This window comes from Marmota monax, unplaced genomic scaffold (genome assembly GCF_021218885.2).
Source record: "Marmota monax isolate L192 unplaced genomic scaffold, Marmota_monax_Labrador192_F-V1.1 WCK01_AAM20220418_F8-fsc00011, whole genome shotgun sequence".
NCBI classification, from domain to species: domain Eukaryota; kingdom Metazoa; phylum Chordata; class Mammalia; order Rodentia; family Sciuridae; genus Marmota; species Marmota monax.
This window is the reverse complement of record NW_026693082.1, coordinates 3,633,048-3,660,358: the sequence shown is the minus strand read 5'-3', so window position 1 is coordinate 3,660,358 and position 27,311 is coordinate 3,633,048. Positions and strand designations below refer to the sequence as shown.

General features: G+C 36.6%; 1 protein-coding gene across 1 annotated transcript in view; it reads left to right on the top strand.

Annotated features, from left to right (window-relative positions):
- Window positions 1–27,311, top strand: part of Flt1 (fms related receptor tyrosine kinase 1) — a 175,427-nt gene that overhangs the window by 91,968 nt on the left and 56,148 nt on the right. Inside the window, exons 12-14 of the mRNA XM_046454099.1 lie at window positions 184–292; window positions 6,803–7,111; window positions 11,888–12,034. Of these exons, the coding sequence (XP_046310055.1) occupies window positions 184–292; window positions 6,803–7,111; window positions 11,888–12,034 (565 nt within the window). The remainder of the gene's footprint in view (window positions 1–183; window positions 293–6,802; window positions 7,112–11,887; window positions 12,035–27,311) is intronic.

The following is a 27,311-nucleotide window of genomic DNA, read 5'->3' as shown; positions in this document are numbered from 1 at the left end:
GGAATCATTTCAATCTTCTGAAGTTGCTTAGAGGGGTGGGGATGTAACTCAGTGAAAGCGCTTGCCTAGCATGCACAAGGCCCTGGGTTCAACTCCCAGCACCATCGCCTGCCAAGATAAAAAGTTGCTTAGAGATGTTCAAATATCTTTTCCTGTTGCTAAAGTTTCTTTTTCTTTTTGCAGACGGCTAGCACCTTAGTTGTGGCTGACTCTAGAATTTCTGGAATCTATAGTTGCATGGCATCTAATAAAATAGGGACTGTGGAAAGAAACATAAGCTTTTATATCACAGGTAAGCCACACATCGTATGCCCATGAAAACAGCCTGATGATCTCAGTCTCTACTCAATCCTGTTATCCTGTTTGCTTTTAGTGCACTTATAGCTTGATTATAAAAAAAAAAAAAAATTCCATAGAACTGTCAGCTTTGAGTACCTTCATCCTTGCTCTCAGGAATAGAATTCTACAACATCATTGGCTCTCCTAAAGAGTTATTTCCCTGAATTCTCTTTTAGAGTTATTTGTGTGTGTCTCCCTCCCAGACTGGATTCTGAATTTGGGATCTTGTATGTTCGTTTATGAACACCCTTCAGCACAGGGTCTGACACATACTAATTGTTCATGTTCAATAACAGTCAAGGAAACCAGTTATTAATACTTATGATGATTTTTTAAACCTATAAGCTAATCATTGCACAACTTACATAATTTATCCTTTGGGGGAAATGATGCTCTCCTGTAGAAATCTGAAACAGCTTCATTAATAATTAATGGGCAATTTTTTTTTACAGTATTTAAGAATTTTTAGTTTCAAATATGATAGTCTCTGAAAATCTCCAAACCTCCAAGGTACAAAAATGGCATTCCCTGTGCCCCTCTGTGGGTACAGGAAGGAAATAAGTAACTCAAAGTATAAAAACAATTGCCTGGCTCCACACTCCCCAATTTCTGAGGAAACATGGGCAGTCTGCCAACTCTCAGGAAACTTTGCAGTACATGGGGCAAGTGGCACAAAATTGCCTACGATCTCCAGAAAGAAACAGGCAGGACTAATTTTCATGAGACAGTTGGACTGTCGGGTGACAGAAACCTTTTGGCAAGTTAGTCAAGTCCCAGAGAAGCTGGGCCATGGGAGACATTGAATTTCCTGGAGGAAATTCTCTCAGAAGATCAGGGCTGGAAGGCATTCTTAGAGGCTAGACACCATTCTAGATCCTGAGCACTCCAGATGAAAAAACAGGGTCTAGACAGGGGAGAAGGTCCATGGCAGGGCCACTCTAGACCAAGTCAGTCCCTGTCTTCTCACCTTATGGAAGTGGAAGGGAAAGCAGTTTGCATCCCTTCCAAGCATGGAAAGGGCCCTTCCGAGAGATAGATTCTGACAGGGATTTCACACAGGCTGAGTCTCTAATAAATCCAGATGATCTGAACTAATTTAATCCAAAGATTTGTATTGTCTTTTAAATTTAGTTGGAAACAAGTTACCATTTAAACTATGTGTCTGATTCAGAGTACAAATGATGGAGCAATTCCTGTTTTGCTCTGAATATTCAGCAAGTTTGCAGCAGCTTAATGAGCACTATTAATATTAAACAACACACTAAAACTGAGCACTAAGCTCTTTAAGGCATATCCGTGAAGCCCTATCTTTCTAGCAGACAGTTCTAAGACTGAGCAAATGAAGAAATGTTAAAAAAAAAATTTACATGTATCCCTGTATCAAAATGTCTGTGCAGAAGTGATCTGATGGATGAATTTACTCTAGAGGCATTGCTGTCCAATAGAGATAAGCCACAGATATAAGTAAAAGTTTTCTAGTAACCACATGTTTAAAACGTGAAATTAGAGGGGAGAGAAAAATAGAAGTTCACTGGATTAGACAAAGGGGAATGAAGGGAAGGGGAATGGGAATAGGAAAGACAGTAAAAGGATCAGACATAACTTTCCTATGTTCATATATGAGCATATAACCAATGGAACTCCACATAATGTACAACCACAAGAATGGAGTATAACTCACTCTAATTATGATACCATATATGTATGATATTTCAAAATACACTCTACCATCATGTAAATCTAAAACCAAATAAAAAAATTAAAAGTGAAATTAACTTTATTTAATCTAGTATATCCATAACATTGTAATTTCAATGTATAACCAACATTTAGAGGGTTCTGGAGATTAAACCCCCAAAGCCTTGTGTATGCTAAGCATGTGCTCTGCCACTGAGTTAGAACCTAGTCCTGTGACCACCATTTTAAAAATATAACACTACTTCAGTTTTTAAATATTAATAACTTTAAATAAAATAATCTGAATAAAATTCAGGTCTTTAGTCATTCTAGCCATATACATATATAGTGCTCAAAAGCCACACATGGCTAATGGGTACCATATTGGCCAGTGTAGCTCTAAGCCCCCGGGAAGGAAGCAGGATTTGAGAGGCCCTGGATAGGGGTAGAATCTGAAAAGGTAGAGGGAAGAGGTCAAGCCTGCCTTGATATTTTGAAAGCCAAGGCAAGAGTGCTAGCAGAAGCCCACAAATCATTGGTCTAACCACTGACATGTTCTGAATCAAGCCAAGAGGCTGTTACATATTTTTCAACTTCCTATGGACAAATATACTTTCACAAGGACCCAAAAGGCCAACACAAGCTTAGAAACCTGGTACTATTCAGAATGGTGGAGTAGACTGCAGCAGTACCTAATGGCACAGAAAGACTGGCTGACCCACTGCTTCTTTCCACCCCTGAATGGGCCCCACACAGCTAAAGACCATGCTCCTCCCTGTGTGGTCTCCCAGCCCGCCCCCACACTTGCCCATGCCCCTCACAAACAATCTTCCTTGTCTACTTCTCGGATGAACCTAGAGGTGTACACACTGACAAGCAGTCTGATCTCAGGAGGCCAGTCCTAGGGAAGAGAGAGGCTAAGTCAACCTGGAAGCAGATTTGGGATAAGCTTTTTGGGGAATTTTAAGATCCCAAGGACCAAAAGCACGATATAGGCGTGGAGTAACATGGGCTCTGGGTGGGTATAGAATACCAGATTCTTCACAATGTAGGGAGGGATACAACCAGAAGACACCCATCAAAAGGCCCAGGACAGAGACCCTGCTTACCGGAGCCTGAGCATAGCACTAGAAGAAGATGTGCTAAGAGTGGAAGGGAAAGGCCCACTCCCTTCCTTCAAACATACCTGCTAGAAGCTCTCAGTACTTTTGCTCTAGAAATTCAAGAGCTTTAATCTTAAAATTGAACATGAGTTTAGGCAATCCAGCCTCCCTTCCCACCCACTGCCTAGACTATCCTTTCTCCAAATAATTCTTTACTATCAGTCCTACGAAGTTCTAGTTTGAATTGGTAATAGTAGATTAATTTGTTTACATTCTTCATTTATTTTTAACCAATTATCTTCTTTTTTTTATTTGTTCTTTTTAGTTATACACAACAGTAGAATGTATTTTGATATATCGTACCTACATGATAGTATAACTTCCCATTCTTGTCATTGTATATGACGTGGAGTTACACTAGTCATATATTCATATATGAACATAGAAAAGTTATGTCTGAGTCATTTTACTATCTTTCCTATCTTTGTCACAAGATATATTTTCACTAGAGATGAGGCAAAATAGTCTTAGAAATAATACACTTAACATGTTTATTTTTCTGAAAAAAAAAATGTTTATTTGCTCAATGTTAATCCTTAAAGGAGCATCTTGAAAAAGACGTCTAAAAATTTAATGCTTTAAAGATCTAGATTTGGATCTTTATTGATCCTCCTTTCAATCTTATGGTCCTGTCTTGAAATACAGTAATAACTTTACCTTCCAAATTGATGAAAACTGGCTAACTGTGGTCGTTAGCATCCTTGACTGTTTCAACTCCAAATTTTGGCACACATTTGTACATGGCATCTGCTTGAAATAAACAAAACTTTATAATAACCATTCACTTTCTTTTTAGAGAATATTATTCCTGTTCTTCAATGAAAGAAAAACCTACATTTCTAAAAAATGAGATCTCCTTCATCCTTTTAAATTTCTTATATTTGTCTCTTTCATGAACTTAATCCACATCTGAGCCAATCAAATCAAAATGTCTATCCCCTAATGTACTCCTTAATGAACATTACTCATTCACCTAACCCTAGGTAGAATGTCTCTTCTGAGCAAGAGTTGATTCTTCTCCATGACACCTTGTAAGACTCCATGGATGTGCCTATGTTAGATGGATGGGCATTATTTGGTGATGACTATGAGTGTACTGAATCTGCAAAAGATACTGAAGTGTGGGACGTTTTCACTTGGAGGGTTAAAAGGCAATTCTTTCTTGGGTCTGTTTTTGTACTCAGGCTAAAAAAAATCAACATGAATTAAGGGGAAAATCCCTCTGGGTTCATTAAACAGTTTCGGACACTTTATTTATGATCTTCCATGGATCAAAAGAGAATACCAAAGGGGTTATATTGAGAAATAGATAATCCTCTCTAAGACTGCCTGATGACTTAAACCAAATTACTTTAGTAACTGTGTCACTCATACAAGAAACAGACCTCAAAATGGATTTGGTGCTTTTCTTTTCCTCTGTGTGTGTTTTTGCAGTTTTGCTGGCACTCAGCATGACTATGGGTGTGTGAGCAGTTACTGAGGGTGAAACAGGAACAGCGGCTGCCTTATCTCCCTGGTTTCCCAATGTCACTAAATGCATTTTATTTTGAGATTCCTGGTGGTGCTTGGCAAAGATAAACAAAATCTTCCATCAGGAAACCTGTGAGCTATTTCCACAGGAAGTTTCAAATCACTAAAGTAAATAGAAACTCTCTACATGATCTCAATGGTGTTACTGGGCTCATTTGGGTTTTACCTACCAGGATGAGTCCTTATAAATGGAAAGTCCGTGATCTTTTAAGAGATGATCTGATTGCAACCAGTGCAAAGTACCTCTGCTCTAGTATCCGTGTAACTTTGATGGCTGATATTTTACTCCTCATACTTGGAAAATGTCCAAAATGTAAAACGATGATGAATTAGAATAGCTATTTCTGACACCTTATTGTTAAGTTGAAAATGACTGTCAACTGCTCCCGCATCTTCTGGCACGTTCTTAGATTTTCATTTTAGAGCAGGAAAACCACTACTAATCTCCTCTCTTGTCAGCCACTGACAACTTCATAAGCCACTGTTATCCCCCATTCCCAGGTTTCAAATGAATACTTTGGCATTTCTTCAGACGTGACACTTTATAATAAAGCCAAAGCCCAGAAAAATCAGAAAAACAAGCAAAGTGAGATTTAGGAAAGAGTTGATATGATATCTAATTTTGGACTATTGTCCCCTTAAGGTTTAAAGGTTTCTTTATAGCTTTGTGTGCAAAGGATAATAATAATAATAGCATAACATAGTGCTTTTCATCTTCAAAGCACTTTGTAAAATGTTGGCCCAAATTCTTTGCTCAAATATAGATACACCACTAGTAACAAGTAACGGGAGGGTTTTGAGAGCAGGTCAGTTCAGGACCAATAGCCAATAGTTTTTTAAAATCCTCAGTAATATGGTCCATAATGTCAATAAGGAACTCACAGCCTAAAAGCAAAATGCTGGTCTTAGTAGAAATGCTGAGGAGAACACACAGATTATCACTAAAGTAACTTAGAGAAGAAGGTGAGCCAGGAATTGACACTGGAGAAGAAATGGCTTTTAGTGACACAGTCACTTTCACAACATGTTTAAAATGTTTTTGAGAGTAAATGTGACTTTTTTTTTTTTTTGAGCTGCTGGGGATTGAACCCAGGGCCTTATGGGTGGTAGACAAGTGCTTTACCACTGAGTATAGCCCCAACCCTAAATCTTTTTATTTATTTATTTTAGTATTTTCTTAGTTGTAGTTGGACACAATATCTTTATTTATTTTTGTGTGGTGCTGAGGATCGAACCCAGTGCCTCACATATGCAAGACAGGGTGCTCTACCACTAAGCTACAGCCCCAGCCCAAAATCTTAATTTTTTAAATTATTTTTGCCATCTTTGGAGTTTGGCAACTCTTCCAGTGATTTTTTTTAAAATTGTTCTTTTCCATTTTTGAAACCTGGAATTTTCAGAAGAAATCTTTGCTCTTTTATGTCTGAGTAGGGCCACCACCATAAAGGGGGCCTGGCTTTCTTCTGGTCCACAGTGCCAGCAAAGAGTGAGGATACTGCTGGATCAGCAGCTTGTCACTGGCAAAGGGTAGGGCAAATACCTACAACTTCCCATGCTTATTTGTAAGCTATTTTGGTCAAGTTTGCCCATACATCTATCTTTGGGTTTAGTGCAAATTGCTCTTATGTTACTTCACACTATTTTGCCCACTTCAAATGTCCAATTACGGGTTGAGGGTATGGCTCAGTGGGAAAGCACTTGCCTTGCAAGTGGGATTCCATCCCCAGCAAAAAGTGTCCACTTACCAGTAGGAGGACTGTATATAATTTAAAAAGTGGGAAACAAGGTTATCATACCAAGTTGGAAAAAAAATTCCACTGTGAAAAGCAACTTCAGGCAAATAAGGAAAAAGTGCCATCCTAATAAACTGTCCCTGATTTGCTTTTCCTATCTCACTTCTTACAGAATGAGCTTACTTGGTCTCCCTGCTCTGTTAAACCAGTTCCCCTAAAATAAAAAGACAAATACTCATCCTTTTTAATGCTAATGCTGAAAGAATTTGTGTAGGAACAATTCTTAAGATCATGACTATCTCATTAGGTGACACTGATTTTTCTACAATTTTTCTGAAATTCTTCATTCTTATTTTATAGATGTGCCAAATGGGTTTCATGTTAACTTGGAAAAAATGCCTACAGAAGGAGAGGACCTGAAACTGTCTTGCACAGTTAACAAATTCTTATACAGAGACATTACTTGGATTTTGTTGCGCACAGTAAACAACAGAACAATGCATCACAGTATCAGCAAGCAAAAAATGGCCATCACTAAAGAGTACTCTATTACTCTTAACCTTATCATCAAGAATGTATCTCTGGAAGATTCGGGCACCTATGCCTGCAGAGCCAGGAACGTATACACAGGGGAAGAAATCCTTCAGAAGACAGAAGTTATTATTAGAGGTGAGCACTGCAACAAAAAGGCTGTTTTCTCTCGGATCTCCAAATTTAAAAGCACGAGGAATGATTGTACCACACAAAGTAATGTAAAACATTAAAGGACTCATTAAAAAAGTAACAGTTGTCTCATATCATCTTGATTTATTGTCACTGTTGCTAACTTTCAGGCTCAGAGGAGATGCTCCTCCCAAAATGAGTTCGGAGATGATAGGAGTAATTATGAGAGCCCCCCAGGTGCCAGCTTGGGGCTCCCCGTTCAGGCTGAGGGCTTTGCCCTCTGGGGCCGACCTGGTGCACGTTTGGATTTGGAGGATCCCTGCACTGCAATCTCTGTTTTTCGCTCTTGCTGTCTTCTCCTGCCTGATAAACAACAACTTGGGACTGATCCTTTCCTTCCACTTTGATGCCAACCTCTTTTTATTTTTAAGTTGTGAAGCTGCACAAACTGAATAACTTAAACAAATGCTGGTTTCTGCCAAAGATGGACATGAATAAGTTAATTTTCCAGTTCAGAAATGAGTACCATTGAATTTGAGACTCTGTTGGACTTCTGCCTGGTTTTATTTTATACTATTTCATCTGCTCTTGATTTGTAAATAGCACCTGGAAAGCAAGGTGTAATGCGTATTTATTTGAAAATGCTTCTTGTTTTTTCTTTCATTAAGCACGTTGATCTTAAACTGGAGTTTCTAAAATGGGCCCTGGGGATGCAAGATGTTGGTATAATTCAAAGAAAGTAAAGCTTGGCACAGTGTTTATTATGAAAGTCCACTTAAATCAACCACCCCCACTCTCTCACATACTTCCAGGTCATATTCATTATGCTGTTAGTACTGCAGGAACAAGTCCAGCAACTAGTCACTACCCCAGACTGGACTAAACAGCCACTAGCAGAACTTGAAAATGCACCAAGCCTTCGTTTTAAATATCTGTGTCTCCCTCTTATTCTTTTAAAGAACTCTATCATGTTGAGGTGATGGCATTCAAAGGTGGTCCACAATCAATTTATATTTATTTAAAGAAATAAAAGCTACTGTAACCAGAGGTTTAATGCATTCTTCTAAATGTCAATTGAAAATCTATCCATTAAAAAAGCCCATTTTCCCCATATGCAAAATGTTAATTGGATTTTTATGAGGATTAAGAAATGGCAAAACCACAGAAGCAGAATCAGTCATTTAAAAATACATGCCATTTCTTTTTTAAATCAAGACAGATTATTATCTCTTGTTTTAAGCTTGCATTTTAGGGGAAAATGAATTTTTCATTAATTTAATATACATTGTTCTGTTGTTTTCATTTATGATTAATTATTATTTGTGACTTTCATGAACTACAAGGGAAAAAAAATAAAACTATAAAGACCAAAATAGCCATGGCTGAGAAACAGTGGCTGGGCAGTTCAATAGGAGGTGACAATATGACAACTTTTCAAGCTTGGGAACTCACCAGCCTGTTTCCTCCTTTAGGTAGCAGACTCTGTCCCACGGCTAAACTTGTCTTTCACGTGGGAATTGCTTTTGTCAAATGTGAAAGAGTAAACAATAGCATTTCCCCAGAATACCAGTTTTATGGAGCCCCAAATGCTCTGAAAACAATTAGTAACCTGGAAGTTGTCAGCCCAAAGGAAAGAATAATCAATTGTATCTTGAAATTTTACCTATGGCTCTTTGGCCTGGTCTCTTTGTTCATTATAAGTCAGTGTGTTCCTTCAGGAAACAATGCCAAACAGAACTTGGGGGCCTTGGTTTTTATGAAAGCTAAAAAAGCAAATGAAATAATTTAGGAATTACTTATGAAAAATGATATATTGGACATGCAAAGCCAACCATTTCTTTCCCCTTACTCCAGGTTTTTGTGGGGAGGGGAAGATGTTAGTATTCCAAGAGATGATTTTAAATTTTCCAAAAAAAGAGAGAAAAAAAAGAATTTCATAGACTAATTAATTGTTCACTATGTAATTAATCTTCCAGACAACTGTTTTTTAGAAAAGAAACTAACAGGGTGAATTTTGCTTTTTGTTACACCTAAGGGTATGAAATGAGGTGAGGATAATAGAGGGGAAAAAGAGAAAGAAAGAATAATTGGTGGAATAGGGGTGTGAGGCTGGTTCCTTAGACCCCATTCCAAATGGAGAAAAGAAATTGTATATTTATAGGACCTGGGAAATCTCTGGGACCATAACACTGAAAAGAAGAACCACCACCTGGTAGGCAGCTATCTTTGGCTACTGATAACCAGCAGAAATATTCTGTTAATTCCAATTTTCTCGGTTTAACAGGACCAGTTGTACTTTGTTAAATTCTGGAAAGCAGGTATCTATTTCCATAGAGTACACATGGGTTCAATGTACTTTTCTTAAAATGTCAAATCAGATTATTACAGTATATAAAGTAGGAAATTAACAAAATATGACTCCTGGGTTGGGTCGTCATTTGGAAACTAGCCAAAAAATGAGACATTTAACACAGGGCAACATTTTTTCCAGAAATAAATCCTAACACTGTATGTTTCAGAATGTTTATATGAACCCTGTATTTAATTGAGATTTCCATGTTAATTCTGCAGCTTTTTGGCTGCTTTTATTGTCTTATGTTTGTGTCATAAATAGGGCCTTTGGGGGTTCTTTAAGACATGTATGTTGAAATAAAATGTTCTCTTCTATATAAGAATTGTTTTCAAATACATCTGTCAGGGAAGTCCAAATCTGTCTGTGTTGATGATTACATCTATGAAAATAATTTAGGTGTTGTGAGCCTTGTATTTGCATTTCCTTTTAGAAGGCCTATGAGCACGACAGATTATTTTAGCATATTTTAACACACTGGAAAATGTGCAGGAGGAAGCTCTAAAGAATATATAACTCAGTGAACTGGGTCTGAGTTATTTTAAATGAGATGTCAAAGTTGTCTTGCCACTAAAGAAGATACTAAATAATAATATGATACAATTCTTTACTATCTTGTCATGTTTCATTGATATGTTTGGGGTCTTTGCTGCATAAAAATGTCAAATTTGTAAAGAGCAAGCAGGGATCATAAATTGAAGGCCTTATACAAAGCTGCATTTTCAGTTAAGTAAAGCTGTTTGACAGATTGCCCAGAATGCAAACACAGAAATGTTGCAACGGTTCTGCAACATTTAGGAAAAGAATAGGAAAGACATGCTGAAAGAGGAAAAAGGACCACTGCTATCATTCAATCTACACTATGTCTGAAGAAGGTTTTATAAATCAGAGTACATCCTTCAACACTGTTTTGTTTTTTGTTTTTTGGGGGTTTTTTTTGCCTTCAGATTTCATTTTATATAAAGTGACTAATGATAAGCTATGGAAATCAAAATTTATTGAGAAATCTGTTTCTCTTAACTGATAGTAACCCTGCCATGTTATACTACTTCAACATGCTATAAAAGTCATATGATAATATACTTTTAACCTGGGATTTCTAAATGGCTTTAACGAATGCTAATCCTGAGAGTTTTCCTGCAGGAATAAAAAGAGAAAGGTTTTGGGAGTCTGCAGAATCCTACAGGGACGTGGAATCAAAGCCACTGCACTGTATCATCTTTTGTAGCATTGTAATTACTCCTAAGCTGCTTTTACAGTGTTAGTACACTAAGATGAGGAAATCAAAAATGGTCAGAGAAAGTTCATACTGTATAACTGAAACCAGTGACGCAGAATGTGTAAGTTATGCCAAAACTCTTTTGATTTCTGTTCCAGGATTTGCAACGAGTGGAAAGGGATAATTTGGGAGGGTGGGAGAGACATTAGGATTGTTTTTGTTCTTTTTCCTTGGAATCTTGAGCTACCACTCTAGTACCCACCTAACTAGAATGTATACACATCAGCAGGACTGACTACTTCATTAGAGACACTGTACTCATTGGGGGCCTTAGGGGTACTGCTGTTCCTATGTGGGATTTTAATATTGTAATGTATTGCATCTTAATGTATTAAATTCATTTTGTTGTACTATATTGGTTGGCATTTTATTAAAATAAATTGTATTGTATCATATTTGTATGTTTTAAGAGAAAATAATATAAAATACAATATTTGTACTATTATATAGTGCAAAACCTACAAATCTGTGCCTCTGCCTCTTGAATTAATCTTTTGGTTGCTTGCACTGGGGAAGGCAATGGAGGAAGGGAACAACCAATAAAGCTTTCAAAATTCAAGAATTCTGTTTGGTCTACTGCCTTAAAATTTAGGTTACAGAGTAACACAAACATACCCTCACAAACATCAACAAAAATACATAAGGCTGGGAGTATGGCTCAGTGGTAGAGTGCATGCCTAACATGCAAAAAAAAAAAAAAAAGTGGGAAAGGACTATGAAATTATATTAGCTTGTCTACCAACACTATACATTAATATGAACATTTATTGTAAGCCTATATGCAAAATCACATTTTTCTGTATTCCTAAAACTACACAAGATCCTTGCATTTTAGAAAAACTCTTCTCTGCAGGGTGGAGGGAACAGGGAGGAGAGAAGGCAACCAGTTGGCCAGGCAAAAACTTTTCTATTAAAATTTAAAAATACAGAATCTAGTTCTTGATTTTATTGTGTTCTACACATTTCAATTTATTAAATTTATTCAATTTATTACTAAAGAGGAAGCAGTAGATTAACTACTGAAGAGAAAAGGGACCAAATGTAAATGAAACCTTGAGTTTTGCTATTTCTATGTATATTTAAAATGTTGATATGCATATAAGATAAAAGTAAAACTGACAAATAATCACAACTCCCTTTCTTCCCTCAATAGATCAGGAAGCGCCACACCTTGTGCGAAACCTCAGTGATCACACAGTAGCCATCAGCAGCTCTACCACTTTAGACTGTCAAGCTCACGGTGTCCCAGAGCCTCAGATCACTTGGTTTAAAAACAACCACAAAATACAACAAGAACCCGGTAAGAGATTTGTTTTTCCTTGCATTTATTTCTCGTCCTTCCTCACAACTCTTCTCCCACTTTCCTATCATCTGCTTCTCCTATATCTAGGACTACTTTACTAAAAGAGCTGCAAAAACTAGGCTCATACTTGTGTCAGCTTCCGGTGAGGAATAGTTAGACCTGTTCTTATGGGGCCCATATTCCTAACTGTATAAAAAATCCTATCAATTGTAATGCTTTATAGTGCATTGAACTCCTCACCTAGGAAAGTGAGGAGTTAATTTCTTGGCGTGAAGTATTACACAGCTTTAAACATCTAATTCAGAGAAGTAGATTTATAATCTTTCAAATTCATCAACACCAATTTTAATCATTGAGAAAAGAACGCTATTTTCATACTGGTAAAAAATTTCTAAATTAGTTGTTCTAGACTTTTTTTTCCAACAATAAATATTCTTAAGACCACTAGAGCTTAACCAGTAAGTACAAACACCATCTATTGCAAACCTCATGATGCTATGGTTAAGATTAACTGACCTTATTTATATTTTTATTAATAATTACATTTATATTAAAACTAAAGTTGCCACTTGCCTGGCACCAGCAAGGTCCTGGGTTTGATCCCAGCACCACAAAATACAATAACATAAAATAAAATAACACTGCCATTTAGTTGTAATATTCCAACAACCTAAATCAAGTAAGTGGCAACATTAAATGGTCCTTACATGTGAGTCCTCTACTCCAAATGAAACCTCTATTTGCACAGGATGAGTTTGTATAACAACTCCAAATTTTTAGATACTGACTAATGTCTTAGAAGGGCCTTATACTGCACAGGTCCCAAACCAATCACATCACATAATTTTTCTCCACAAGGTAGCACCTATAATGCTGACATTATACACTTATTCATCCAAACTAGAAGGTGATTACCTCACCTTTGCCCTCCTCATCTAATCTATCACCAGACTGAGCAGCTTATACCTACTAAATATTAAATGTTTCTCAAATCCATCCCTTCCTCTGATGTCCAATTATTCTACTGGTTCAGGTGCTCATTAGCTGGCCTCAACATCTGCAGTCATCTTGAACTTGTCTCCCTCCCTCTCTTTTCTATTTTCTACACAGCTCTATAAAATGCATCTGTGACCATGTCACTTCTCTACTTAGGTCTTCTGCTCACTCCCCACCACATCATCTGATAAAGTTCAAGCATCTGACACAGAAAGCCCTCAACAAATAGCCCTGCCTACTGCAAGTCCATGCTCAGCCTCCCTTTCCTTTTATAGATCACTGCCCACATTATGCTGCTTCAACCCTCTGTGTTTTTTTTTTGTTCTTATGCCCCTTCTGCCTGGAGTACTTTCCCTTTGTATGATGCCTACCTGTCCCAAGACTCGGATTTGCTGTTCTCCCTCTACCAGGCCTTGCACAACTCCACAAGGAGAAGGCAACTCCTCCATAAGTCTTTATTACTTGTGAATGCTTCAACTTCTTTCTTGAGATTTTGAAAACATATATATAATCATCACTTCATATGTGTCTATATTATCTATTTCTTCTGCTCTCTTAATTTTTAAATCATCTTTTGATATGTATTCCCCCTCCTGAGAAATAGTCTATCTTATTTATCCTATTTTTATCTTTATATCTTCAGAATCTAGCATAGTATTTGGCAAATAATTAATGAGTGGTTTTCAGAAAATCATATTCTATACTTAGCAAGTTTATTTGTCTGGACAAATGCCTGGATTTGGGATAGAGCCTCTACCACAGAATTTTTTAAGCCAAAGAGACCTTTAGTCCAATATGGCAAATCGAAAATTGGCTAAAGAGGTAAAATGGTTTACCCAAAATGACACACTACCAAGATAGGTAGTTCCATGGAAAAGAACCCATTGAGGCTTTCTACTACAATAAAAGGATGAGTGAATACATCAACAATAAATAGCTTGTAAAAGGATGTGTGTAATATTCTTCTTTAGAGATTCAGAGTCCATTTAGTATATATAAAACCCAAAGAAGTCCTGCAGTAAAGAAACATGGTAAATTGGTTTTAATTCTGTATTCCCCAAATTTGCTTGATCACAAAATACATTTTATATAATATTAATGCATGATGATGAGTGTATCTTTGAAAAAGTAAACTGACCTAAGTTCAGTTTAATACTTTGGATATGGGTTAAATCAAATTTGAAAGCTCAGGACCATTATGGGCATGGAGGAAAGATTTAGCAAGAGAATGTGTCCAGGCAGTTACACAAAAAGAAAAGGATTATGATGTACTAGGGAGATCAGAGTTTTAGGCCCAGCATTCATGAGCCATGTAAGAATTTGAACAACTCACTTGTCCTACTCTCTGAGCTTCTATTTCCTTGTTTATAAAATCAGAATAATGTTGACTGCACAGGGATATGGTGAGGTTTAAGTGAGTGAACATAACTAACCTGGCCCATAGTCATAGCTTAGTAAATGCCACCTTCAGACCCACCTCATTTACACAGAAATTGGCTCACAAGTTGTCAGAATTCATGGAAGGTATCAAGAGTTAGTAAGTTATCTATCTCAAATATCAAACAACTCTAAATATAAGAAAGGTATCTACCCCTGAAGAATATCTGCAACAGATCTCTTATAAATTCTTGTGTAAAATATTTATAAATATCACTCTTTATGCTTTTAGCATTTATTAAATTCAACTATGCTTTATATCTCTTTTCTCTTTATTTACTCTTTAAACCTAGTATATCCTTTTGGAAATGAATTTCTTAATTTCTTGGAGACAATCTTTTACATGTATATAGGTCCTATAAAGTTTCATACACAATATTGCCATTTGAGTCAGCAAATGCCGTAGCCAACATAATATGCTCCATGACTACGACCCCCATGTCCATATACACAATTATCTTCAAAGATGCCAACTCTTCTGTGGTTATTTCTTTTTACAAACCCATGGGTAACAAATTATAGGTAACCAAGGTGATCATCCTTAATCAGTGTTCCAAAGCTAAAAGGAAAGAACATTGAGCCCAGAGCCTAAAAAGCCTGAAAACTAGTTCATTATACACTCAGCCATTGAGGCCAGAGTGAGTTAAACAAACAAAAAAGAGAATAAGGTGTGTATCCTGTAGAAACCTGGGATACATCTTTTATAGGAAGCCTGGCAGCTCAAAAGGGATCTTTATACCAAAAGAATCTTAGGGGCCTTGGATCCATGATAGGATCCGGTCCACTATCATAGTTATTTGTTAAATGATGACTCGTCCCCATTCCAAAGAAAATATGCAAGAGGAAGCAGGGCACACAGGAGAGCTCACGCTCTAATGGCCTGCTGAAAGACCTCAGGGTAGTCAGAGCTTTTTCCTCCCTGCTCATTTCCTTTCAGGAAAAAGCTTTCAGTGGGACACAGCCATTCTCCAGAAGAAATGCAATCCCAAGAAAGTGTTACGAAAGCTGAGTAGTAAATTCTTGGGCCAAAGGGCATCAAGCAAGAACAAAAAGGATGCAGGAACAAAAGTGTATAGGCAAAGGAAGGCATGTAGACAGGGGCTGGGAGAGGCCACCTCTGCCAGGGAGATCCAAATGAGAAGAAAAGCAGCCCTGGACATCCTGCTGGCTACTGCCCAACTGGGGCAACAGCAGGCTCTCCCCAGCCTCACTTTACCACTGATTGCCCACCACCGGCTGCCACTCATTTATCCTTACTCTGGCCTTTCTCCTGTTTCCCTCAGCCCTCTGGACTGCAGACTATTTTGATTCCTGCTTGAAAAACTCTCCTTCCTCTAAGTTCTTCTTGCCCCATTCTAATTCTTGTCACCAGGGATTCTTCTCTCACATTCCAGGACAGGGATTCTTCCTTTCTTCCAATGTCCAAGTCTCTTCTGATTTATGCCATTCAGTGTATCACTTGGTTGGTCTCTGGTTTTATGTGTGCTTATTTTTTTAAAAAAAATTACAGATAGTAAAGAAGACATATCTAAGAAATAATCATAAAAATTTATGAAGCATTCACTAGGCATCAAGGCACTATGTATGTGTGCTAGAAATCTCTCATTTAATTTTCACAATTATGCCAGGAATGAGGCCACATACCTGTAATCCCAGCAACTCAGAAGGTTAAGGCAGGAGAATCACAAGTTTGAGGCAAGCCTCAGAAACTTAGCAAGAAAAAAAAAAGTTAACGGGTTGGGGATATACTTCAGTGTTAAAGTACCCCTGGCTTCAATCCCCAGTATCAAAAAAATAATGAAACTATTTTTCATAACTATCCCATGAGGAAGGTATTGTTGTTAAATGCATTCCACAGATCAATTTTCTTACCAAGCACCAATTAAGTTGCCAGCACTGCTCTAAGTATTTTACTGATATTAATTTAATAAGAAGTGCTGAACGATTACACCTGTTTTGTAGACTCAAGGTTGAGAAAGCTTAAAGAAGGAAATACTAGCTCAGGACAGGATTAATGGGCAAGGCACCACATTCAATCCAGAGAGTTTGACTCTGAAGTCAAGAGTTTCACTCTGAACACTGAGCATGTGGAACTAAGCATTAATTCACACTAATCACAAGAGGACTAGTTTTAAAGGACCTAAAAACAATGAATATCTCCTCATTACTTACTCATAAACATGGAATTCTCTGGAAGACAGTAGTTTATTTAAAGAATATTTTTAAACACCCTAGAGCATATTTGAAAAAATAAAGTATTTTTTAAAACAGACATCACATGTACAGATTTAACAATTTTGAAGCCAAATGTTACTTTTAAGTTTTAAAAAGTCTAGAATTCATTTCATATCAGCCCAACACTCATCTATTTACTGATTCAATAAATATTTATAAGGTGCTTCTTCATGTCTGGCACATGCTAGGCTCTAGAAATATAGCAGTGAAAAACTTGGGTAACAAAAAGATCCAAAACAATTAACTTATGTATACATTTCAATGAAATACAGCTTCTTTAAGCAACAACCATGTGTGTCCTGACTTATTTATTATCATCATGTCAAACAGTTTTTTAAAAAAATGGAGTAAGATGAATAAAGGGGACAAGTACTATGACTTAATCACAGGATTAAAATATCTTTAATATGAGAGATGAGGACAGGTTGATCAACAGGTACTAAATTACAGTTAGTAGCAAAAAAATTCTGGTGTGCTTGCTGCACAATAGATTAACTACAGAAAATAATAATGGAACCACACTTCAAAAAGCTAGAAGAAAATATATAGAAAGTTTTCATCATGAAGAAATGATAAATGTTTGGAGGGTGGGAATGTAGCTCCATGGTAAAGTATTTGCCTAGCACAAACAAAGTTCTGGGGTTCAATCTCCACAACCACAAAAAAAAAAATTCATTCAAGAAATGATGTTTGAGGAGACAGACTTGTTTAACTTTATTTAAACATTACACAATGTATACATGTATCAAAATGCCACATGGAAAATGTGTAATTTTCAATATGTACAATTTTCTATGTACCAATTTAAAAATAAATTTAATTTAAAAAATCTTTACTACATTAGATAATCAAAAACAAAACACCTTTGTATTTTAATTTTGCTAGCTTAATACTGAGCATACAATATGTTCTTACTAATTCTTAGTTAAATATATAGAATAGAGGAAAGATAAGAAATAAAAGAGAATTTGGGACAGGTAATAAAAGCAAGAGTCTCCAAACTAGAACTGGGTAAAGGAGCTACTAGGAACCATTAGGAGGGACTAATAGGGTACAAAAATGTTGACAGATGAAGGTGATAGGAGACATATTTACCTTGACGGGGGAAATAAAAGCTAGTGTGAGTGTAATACAAGGCAGCAATCGGAGAGAAAATGCAGCAGTGTAAAGGAACCAATATCCAGAAAGAACCACACAGGTCCCACCTTGGAGATCAATTCTATCTGACAGGTCTGAGTTTGGTTTGGTTCCCAAGGGTTACCACACCCCAGAGCTCCTTTAGGAAGCATTCATTTCTGCTGGGTATGAAGCTCAGTAGTACAGCACTTGCGTAGCATGCACAAGGCCCTGAGTTCCATCTCCAGCACCAACAAATAAATAAATACACCCTACTCTTAAAAAAAGAAAAAGAAAAAAATTTCTATTGGGCTAGAAATGGTTAAGGTTTGCACTCAGACTTGGGACAATGATATGAAGTCACCTTAAAGAAACTGAGACCCTGAGTCTTTTTACTATCTCTCCAGTCACCTGCTTGAGGGACTGGCAGCTCCTTTAAAATAATCAAAAGTCATCTTTCTACCTCACATCCTTCCCAGATTTTTTCACTGAGGTCCTAACAAGTGACATGGCTGAGTGCGTGCCCCAAGAGAGGGGCTGGTGGCAACCCACTTTGTAGTGGCACTTTAAGGAGTAAGGATAAGGATATGCTTGCAAAGCTCACAAAACGCAGCAGTCCTATGTAGGTTTACACTGATACAAGTACAAATGATCTCACATATGATTGTGCAGAGAAAATGGAGTTTCTGAAATTCATTAAAATGCTGAAGTAACAAACTCTCCCTCTTTCAAAAATACATAAGAGAATATAAGGAAATACTGACCTGAGATCTTTATGGTAAAGCCTGCCTGTACCAAAAATTGTCATCGAACTCTTATTTAAATTTCTATAAGAGTGAAACATTTTTAGACTTTGAAGGTAAAAGCACTAGTATTGGAACAGAATTGAGAAAGAATAAACTGTGTCTTCAATAGACTGAGGCTGGAGCAGGAGAGGACCACTCTAACCCAGTGATTAATATACCTTAAATGGAATTTTCCTGGTTACCAGGACTAAGTATTTATCTACTGACCTGAAAGGGACATTTTTCCTGTCACCACCCTATCTCTGACACCATTTATCTGTATTTGTAAGCACCATACTCATTATCACACATAAAGAGAGAACAGAATCATCTCTGGGTGGTAAAGTGATTTGAACAGATCTAGGAAATATCTTAAGGAAAGGAGAGAGAGATGAGGATACTAATGAGAATGTTAATAATGCCCAGGGATGATAAAACTGACCATCTTCACCTCCCGGCTATTAAGAATTGATAGTTTTGCTTGATTTCATAGTAATAATGCAATTTAGAAAGTTCAATTATCATTTGTAAACCTTGAGTAGTAAGCACCTTTTTTTTTCTCATGCAATCTACTCTATGATGCACAATGAATGAAGAACTATTATAGCAGAAAAGAAGGATGTTCAGGATTCCCAGGTATGCATAGGGCAATGCATGTGAAGGTGGCCTGTGGATCTTACCATCTCCACTAAGGCTGGTGGGACTGGCTAAGCTGCTATTCTTACTAGTCCTTTCTCTTCAATACGTGACATCAAAGTCAGAGGGATCTCTATCCAGACCAAGAAGCAGCCCAAGTTTCAATAGTGAAAAGTGAAACAGCTCTTTTCTTAGGCTAAGACCTCAAAACACATTCTTAAATTTTATTTGTACTTCTGACAACAATAAAATATGAAGAACACGCTGGACCAGTGCAGAATCAAGGCTTGGTTCTTTTCCAAGAATAAACTTCCTTTTAGATGGTAAAGAGAAAGGAGTGGCAATAAAAGAGTGGAGCTGGGTAACTGCACAGAAAATAAAATCTGTTGGCATTGCCGAAGTTCAGAGCTACAACCCTGACCTCAGTCAAAAGAGGAACCCTGACTTTAACCAGTCACAACATGACAAAAAAACAAAAATGTTACTTTATATAATTCCCACAATTCTGCAATTACATCTTAATATTTGGCTAGTTCAATGAAACTGAAAAGTACAGCTGTAGAGTTCAATAGTTTACATCTAGAAAAGTAAAGTAACCCATAAGTAAAGTCCCATTTTGAATTGGAAATCAATAGAAGCCATTTATATAGAATCAATCTTGGCTCCCAAATACATTTTTTGTTGACAAGTTTCAGCTTATATAGGTCTCACACATATAGATGTACATACATACGCAGCATCATATATCATACCATACCCTAATGCTTTATCCAAAGTAAATTTCCTGGCTGCATTTCACAGCACAACATCCTCATTCCTATTCAGCCCATAAAAGCCTTCTGAAAGCTGCTGGCCACAGTAAGTACGACCTGAGGGATCACATTTTGGACAACACAAACATATGCATATGAGCTAGTTGTTTTAGTTTGGTTGGAGGTAGGTATTAAGTTCTCTTCAATTTGCAAATGAAAATTCAGAATGTAAGAAATAGGAAGGAACTTTGCCAATGTGGACATCATTTTATTTTAATTTTTATTTTATTTAGTATTTATTTATATGATACTGGGGATTTAACCCAGGGTCCTTTACCAATAGCACATCTCCATACCTTTTTTAAAAATTTAATTTTCAGACAGGGTCTCACTAAGTTGCTTAGGTCCTCACTAAGTTGCTGAGGCTAACCTCAAATTTGCAATCTTCCTTCCTCAGCCACTGAAGTCACCAGGATTACAGGTGTACACCACCACACCCAGCATGGTCATCATTTTAGAAAGACTTTCCTTTTTTTTTCTTCCTAATTGTGGCAAAATACATATAACATAAATTTTACCATTTTAAAGTGTACAATTCAATGACACTATGTACATTCACAATGATGTACAACCGTTACTATGTAATGTAGTTTCAGAACTATTTCATAACCCAAAATGGAAATCCTATATTCTCTCTCTTTTTTTCCCCTCCTTTCTTTGCAGTGCTAGTAGGGTTGGAACTCAGGGTCTTATACATGCTAAGCCCATGATCTATCACCAACACCCTCAACCCCCAAAGCTGCTTCTTTTTGACAGTGAATTGACTTCTTCCTTCAATTCTTTCTATGACCTCTTAGAACACATGGGACCATACTTTGAGCACAGCCATTGTCAGCAGCTCATCTGGTCTGAAGAGCAGTCAATGCTTCAGAGGTCAACAGTAGAGGGGGAAAAATGGGGGACAAAGAAAATAGAGAAGAGAAATAAAGAGATACAGGGATCTGCAGGTGGGGAGGTGTACTCTCTCAGGAGTTATCCCAGGGACTTCTAATTTGTCTAAAGACACTAACCCCAAAACTAAGAGCACTGACTGGGCTCTTAGAGTAGAAGGGGGCTCAATCTCCAATCTACAAATTCCACCTTATACTGAAGATTGCATGGCTAAAGAAAGAAAATTCATATGCTATCTAAGATACACACCATCTTTTAGCAAAATCACATAACAGGCATAAACTAAGTGCTGGAACAATGCAGGAACCTTGAATTTACATTCTCATAAAAATACAAGCAATAAACTTAAACAAAATTATAAGCATATAGTATACAATCATACAATAATTACTAGGATGAAGATTAAAATAAAATAATAAATTATACTGAGTGGCAGTGTCATTCTATGGGAAAGCCAGCATCTCTTGAGATGAAATCTGAATTTAAGAGGATACTATGTGACTTGCTTGTATCATTAAATATACCTTGGAAGTCCTTTGACACCAATACACATTGTTTTAATGGTATGTATTCCTAAAATTTACTTAGCTATTTAGAAAATATATTTTCTTGATTTTAACCTCTTTGCATTGCATAAGTATTTCTCTGTCTTATAATAGTCATTAGAAATACTATTAATAAAGTCAGTACAATTTTAAATATCATGCACAAAAAAGCCACTGTAGGTGAGTGGTTATATTTTGCAGTATAGACAAATCCATCCTTATAGATATGGTATGGCAAATCTGAACATACCATAAGAATTTATTGAGTCAGAAGTATATGCACACACACCTCTCTCTGTGTGTTTTACAATTTATAGATGTGGTTGATAGTCAAGATTTTATTGTCAATGACTTTCACCTTAAAGTATACTAAGAAAAAATAAATTATTTACAAAGTCCCTTGAAAATACTAAAAGAGTTGCACATATTAAAAATTTAGACCACAACCCATGGATAAATGTGTAGTCCAATGTGTTCACAAATTGATCCACAATACCACTAGCAACTAACACAATATGTCAGTTAAGTACTTACACTGAGTCTTCTCATCAGAATACCTTATTGGTATTCAAGAAAAACAACCCTCTGTAAAGTATTATCTCTTTGAGGCTAATGAAACCTGTGAAATCACCAGAGGTTGCATTTCTAAGCTCTAGGAACTGGGGGCATTTTGAACCTTAAGATGTCAAAATTAACTGACATACAATTTGACAAATTCTAAGAAAACAGAAACACTGCGGGTCATCAGTAAATACTCCTACTTAAGGCATAAGACTCAATGCCTAGCATAGCTTCATAATTTTAAGCAAAGATCACAAAACTTACTCTCATCCTCCAACCCCTATACTTGATTTTCTACTGTCTGGATTCATTTGGTTGTTTCCTTAGTTAATGAAGGTTAGCTAGACACTGAAGATTACATAAGAAGGCTTCTCCAAGAGTACACTGTGGAGCAGGCAGATAAGAAAGTCAGCAATTTGATTATAAAATGATAAGTGCCAGAGTAGGGGCATATACAAAGTAATATAAGAGTAACAGAAAAGGGGTCCAAGAAAACCAAAAGATGCTTTCCAAAGTAGCTAAACCTTAAATATTAAAGGACAAGTAACTTGACCCTTAACAGGATATAAAGTCACTGAGGCTTATCATGAACTGCAAATTGATCAACATGATCATATCAAGGATCCATTTAGAGAGATAATAGGCACTGAGGCTTGGAAGACAGGCAGAGGCCAGATGATGAAGGTCCTTAACAAAAATATAAAAGCTTGTCCCTATGTACATTCTCTAAATCAAAGTTGTATCTAATCTATCTGGCATCAATATTTTATTGACTCAGTAAATTTAAATAAGTGAATTTGGTTAATATTTCATTTAAAAATCATGAGCTTTAACATAAAAAAAATTCATATTTTTGTCTTCTCTTTAAAAATCAGAAGACATGCCTAGACTCAAATTCCCATCTGGCAGGAGCTAAGATGAGGTTTCCACTTTCAGATGGAAGATAGGCCCTCTATGCTCCATAGGCAACCCCTCCCATCCCCACAGACCCATTATTTCATTCCCAACTCATTTATGTTATATAGCTGATCCCTGAAGGCATCTACATTTGCAAGTCTTGCTCTATGCCCTGCTGATCCAATCAGATACAGCTTCTTAGAGTAAAGAGAAATAAATACTGAGTTTGCACAGGAATTATTATGATTTTAGTGGTTGAAGAAATCTGTATTCACCCTCTGAAGCCATGGAAATACATAAACAAGCACATGGAAATGACTTAAGCAAACTCTCTAGAAGCAGCCAGGCATACAATTCACCACCTCAGCAAGACAAAGTAAAGATCATGTTTATAAGTGAGTTCTACCTGTTACTTCTAATGACTCACACCCAACTAAAAAAGAAAATTCAGACAGAGCAATCCCTCAAAGAACCCAATACCATTCTGCATAACAACAAAACTTACAACATATCTCAAAAAAATGTAACTTAAAAAATCATTAAACTATTAAATGACATAAAAGACCTAAATAACTCAAAATCCTTGCTATTCCTAGATAGGAATATTTGTTATTGGGTGGAACCATATTGCCATTTTGGGGGGTCAAAATACTGGCAATGTCACATGCTTCAACCTACAAGTAAATGTGACAATTTTCCCCAAATTATTAATAAATTCAGTACAATTTCAAACAACATCCCAACACTGCTTTTTATAGAATTTGATAAGGTAAACCTGAAATATTAAAAAATAAAGAGCCAAGAAAAATCAGCCCATTTTGAAAAATACATCAGACTATACCAGATATCAATATGTATTATCAAGTAATCATAAACTATGTGGTACAGGTATAGATAAACAGGTCATTGAACAAATAGGGAACCTAGAAACAAAACCACTAGTATATGGAGATGTGGTATCTGATGAAGCTGGTACCAAAACTCCATAGGAAAAGAAGAGGGGCTGGGGATGTGGCTCAAGCGGTAGCGCACTTGCCTGGCATGCGTGCGGCCCGGGTTCAATCCTCGGCACCACATACAAACAAAGATGTTGTGTCCGCCGAAAACTAAAAAATAAATATTAAAAAACTCCCTCTCTCTCTCTGTCTCTCTCTCTCTCTCTAAAAAAAAAATAAAATGTTCCACCTAACCAGTAATCAAGGAAATGTACATTAAAACCACAGAAACATACCATTTCTCGCTCATCATTTTGCCATTACTTAAAAAGTATAATACCAAGTATTGATAAGTATACGGGGAATGGCAAGCTCTTGCTTATTGGTGGTTCAGATATAAACTGATTCATTTTGAAAGACAATTGGTAATAATTGAAAATGGGTATGCCCTATGAACCAGCACAACGTACACAATACTGTGTGAGATGTTCATTGCAGCCTTCTTTGTAAAAAAATAAAATACAATCTACAACTATCCCACAGGAAAGGAGTGGATTTTTAAAACCTGTGGCCTTTTTATACAATGGAATATTACATATTAATTTTAAAAAATGAACTCTATCTACATGTATCAACAAGGATAAAAATTAAAACACTGATGAATAGAAAAACACAAGTTGAAAAAGGATGCATACTGTATGCATCCATTTAGAATTTTTAAACACAAAATAGTATTATATATTGTACATAAATACTATTCATGAAAAGTATAAAAACATGCATGAGAATGATATGTACCAATTTCAATACAATGATACCTTCTGGAAAGAAGGTAAAGGAAAAGATAAAAGTATAAATTTGGGCTGGGGATATAGCTCAGTTAGTAGAGTATTTGCCTAGCATGTACAGGGCCCTGGGTTCAATCCCCAGCACCACCAAAAAAAAAAAAAAAAAGTATAAATTTTATTTTATGTGAGGGAAGTAAGGGGTCTAAATAAAATATGGAAAATGTTGACATCTGATAGTCTTAATGATGGGTGCATGGGTTGCAATATCTCTATACCTTTTAAGTTTTGAAAGTAATTACTACACAAGAATTAAAATTAAGTCATAAATAGAATCCTTATTAAAAAAATTCACTCTTCAATGGAACAGAGCCTCTATCATAAGGATTATTTCATTCAAAGCAAGGATCAATAGGTTAAGGCAATATAGAAATTAGAAACAACTGTGAAATTATGTGTGGGCAGAAGATAATAAGAATAGTTATTGTTCATTGGTGTGAAAGAGAATTAAAAAGAGTAGGGAGTGAGGAAGGGCCTGACGAGGTAGAGTTCTAGGTGGCCCACATGATGGTGACGCATCAGTGTTTTTGTGCCATTAGTTAAGAGCATAATGTGAAGGCAAATCAGAAGGAAAAGCTTTGCTCTCGATTCTGAACATCCTCCCACCCTAGCTCCTCTCCTCAATGTGATGCAAAGAGGAATCTGTGCCAGACACAATATTAGCTCATTAGCATCCCATTACTGCCTTATCACCTTCCATAATTACAAATCTACTTGGGTAAAATCCAAATCCTTTGACTTTATTTTCATGTTGTTAGCTTTAAATTTGGATTTGAGCAAGAGAAAAGGACTGATGTTTCAGATCTCCTGCAAAGGAGATGATGGTAGGTAGCAAGATAGCTGCTATCATAAATGCCCAATGACCCCCATCATGTATTCTCAAGCCATACTTTTATTTTCTATTATTGCCACTTACACAATACCCTACACTTTTCAAAGCTTCAAATTTTTCACTTAAACTATTTCAAATGATCCTCATAATAATGCCATGAAATAGGCAGAGCAGGTATTGTTCTCATTTTATAGATGGGGAAAACAGCTCCAAAGAATGTCAATGACTTAGCCAGAGCTATAGTGAAGAGCTCTCATTTTTTCCTATTATCTGGGCTTAAAAACATTCAAAACATCTTGGATTCACCTCTTTTTATTCCTGTATCCAATAAAGAATCTGTTCCTGCAGGTTGTTTCTACCAAGTGTCTATTTCCATTTCTTCCTCTCCACTTCATTTCCCAACATCCACGTTGGGGCCTCATCATTCCCTGAGTGAATTACAACTGGTGAACCAGACTTCCAGATGCCACTCTTTCCTCATTCCAATCCATCCTGCATTCTCCTTCTAGACTAAACTTCCCTAAACATCACTTCCATTATGTCATTTCCCTTCCATTATGTCAGTCCCTTCTTGACTCCTTCTTCTTTTAACCGAGAATCAAAAGGACTCCCCAACCAAGATTTCAAAGCTCTCCTTAAAACTCACCTTTTCCAGTCACTACTCAAAGTAGGTGCTTTGGAAATAGAAATGGTTAACATACATTTGAGAGAATATTCGGAGAATGCAAATTTTTACAAAATCATTTTTACATATCAAATCAGCTAAGTTTTGTGTTTTTTATTTTTTCATATAATACTGCTCAATATTGGCAGAATGATAAAACAGTCTCTTACCCAATGCTGGTAGAAGTGCTGACTTGTATAATCTTTTTGGAAGACAATTTGATTATGTGCATTATGTTTTTGACCTACAATTCTGTATCCTAAGGAAATAATTAGAAATAGCAACAACAAAAACAACAACAAAAACCTTATACCTAAGGATGTTAATTGTACTGTTATTTAAAATTACGAAAATTATACATACATGTAATTAATGCCACTCATCTATCATGTCTTTTACTGGACAAATTCAATAGCCATCATATTTTCCATCTCATCCCCATACAGACTTACATGCTTCCAGTGGCTTTTCACTGCACTTAGAATGAAATCCTAAGTCTTTACCATGGCCTACAGGGTCATGAAGGATCTGGGCTCTGCCTAGTTCTTGTTTTCATCTCTTCTTTATTTTTCCCCCTCTTCAGAGGTGGAAACCAGGCCTTGCACATGCTAGGCAAGTGATCTGCATGTGAGCTACATCCCCCATCCTAGTTTTTCATCTCTTCTGCTGCCTTACTTTGTGCTAGCTACAGTGGTCTTTTTCACATTTCGCAAACAAACTCTATCCTGCCTCAGGGACTATAAATTTGCTGCTCCCTGTGCCTAAAAAAACATTTTCCAACTTTTCGGATGGCTCGTTCCTTCCTATCTTGCAGGTCTCTACTCAAACATCACCTTCTTCGAGAGTCTTCTCTGAACACCCAATATAAAATAGCCTTCCCTGCAGCTCAGGTTGGAGCTCAGTGGTAGAGTATGTGTTTAGCATGCATGATATCCTGGGTTCCATCCCCATAACTAAAAATAAATAAATAAAATGAAATAGCCTCCTCACCCTTCTTATCCCATGATCCTCTTTATTTGGTTTATTTTCTTCATATACTTTGTTGCTACCTGAAATTACATTATTTATTTGTAATTCTCCAAAACTA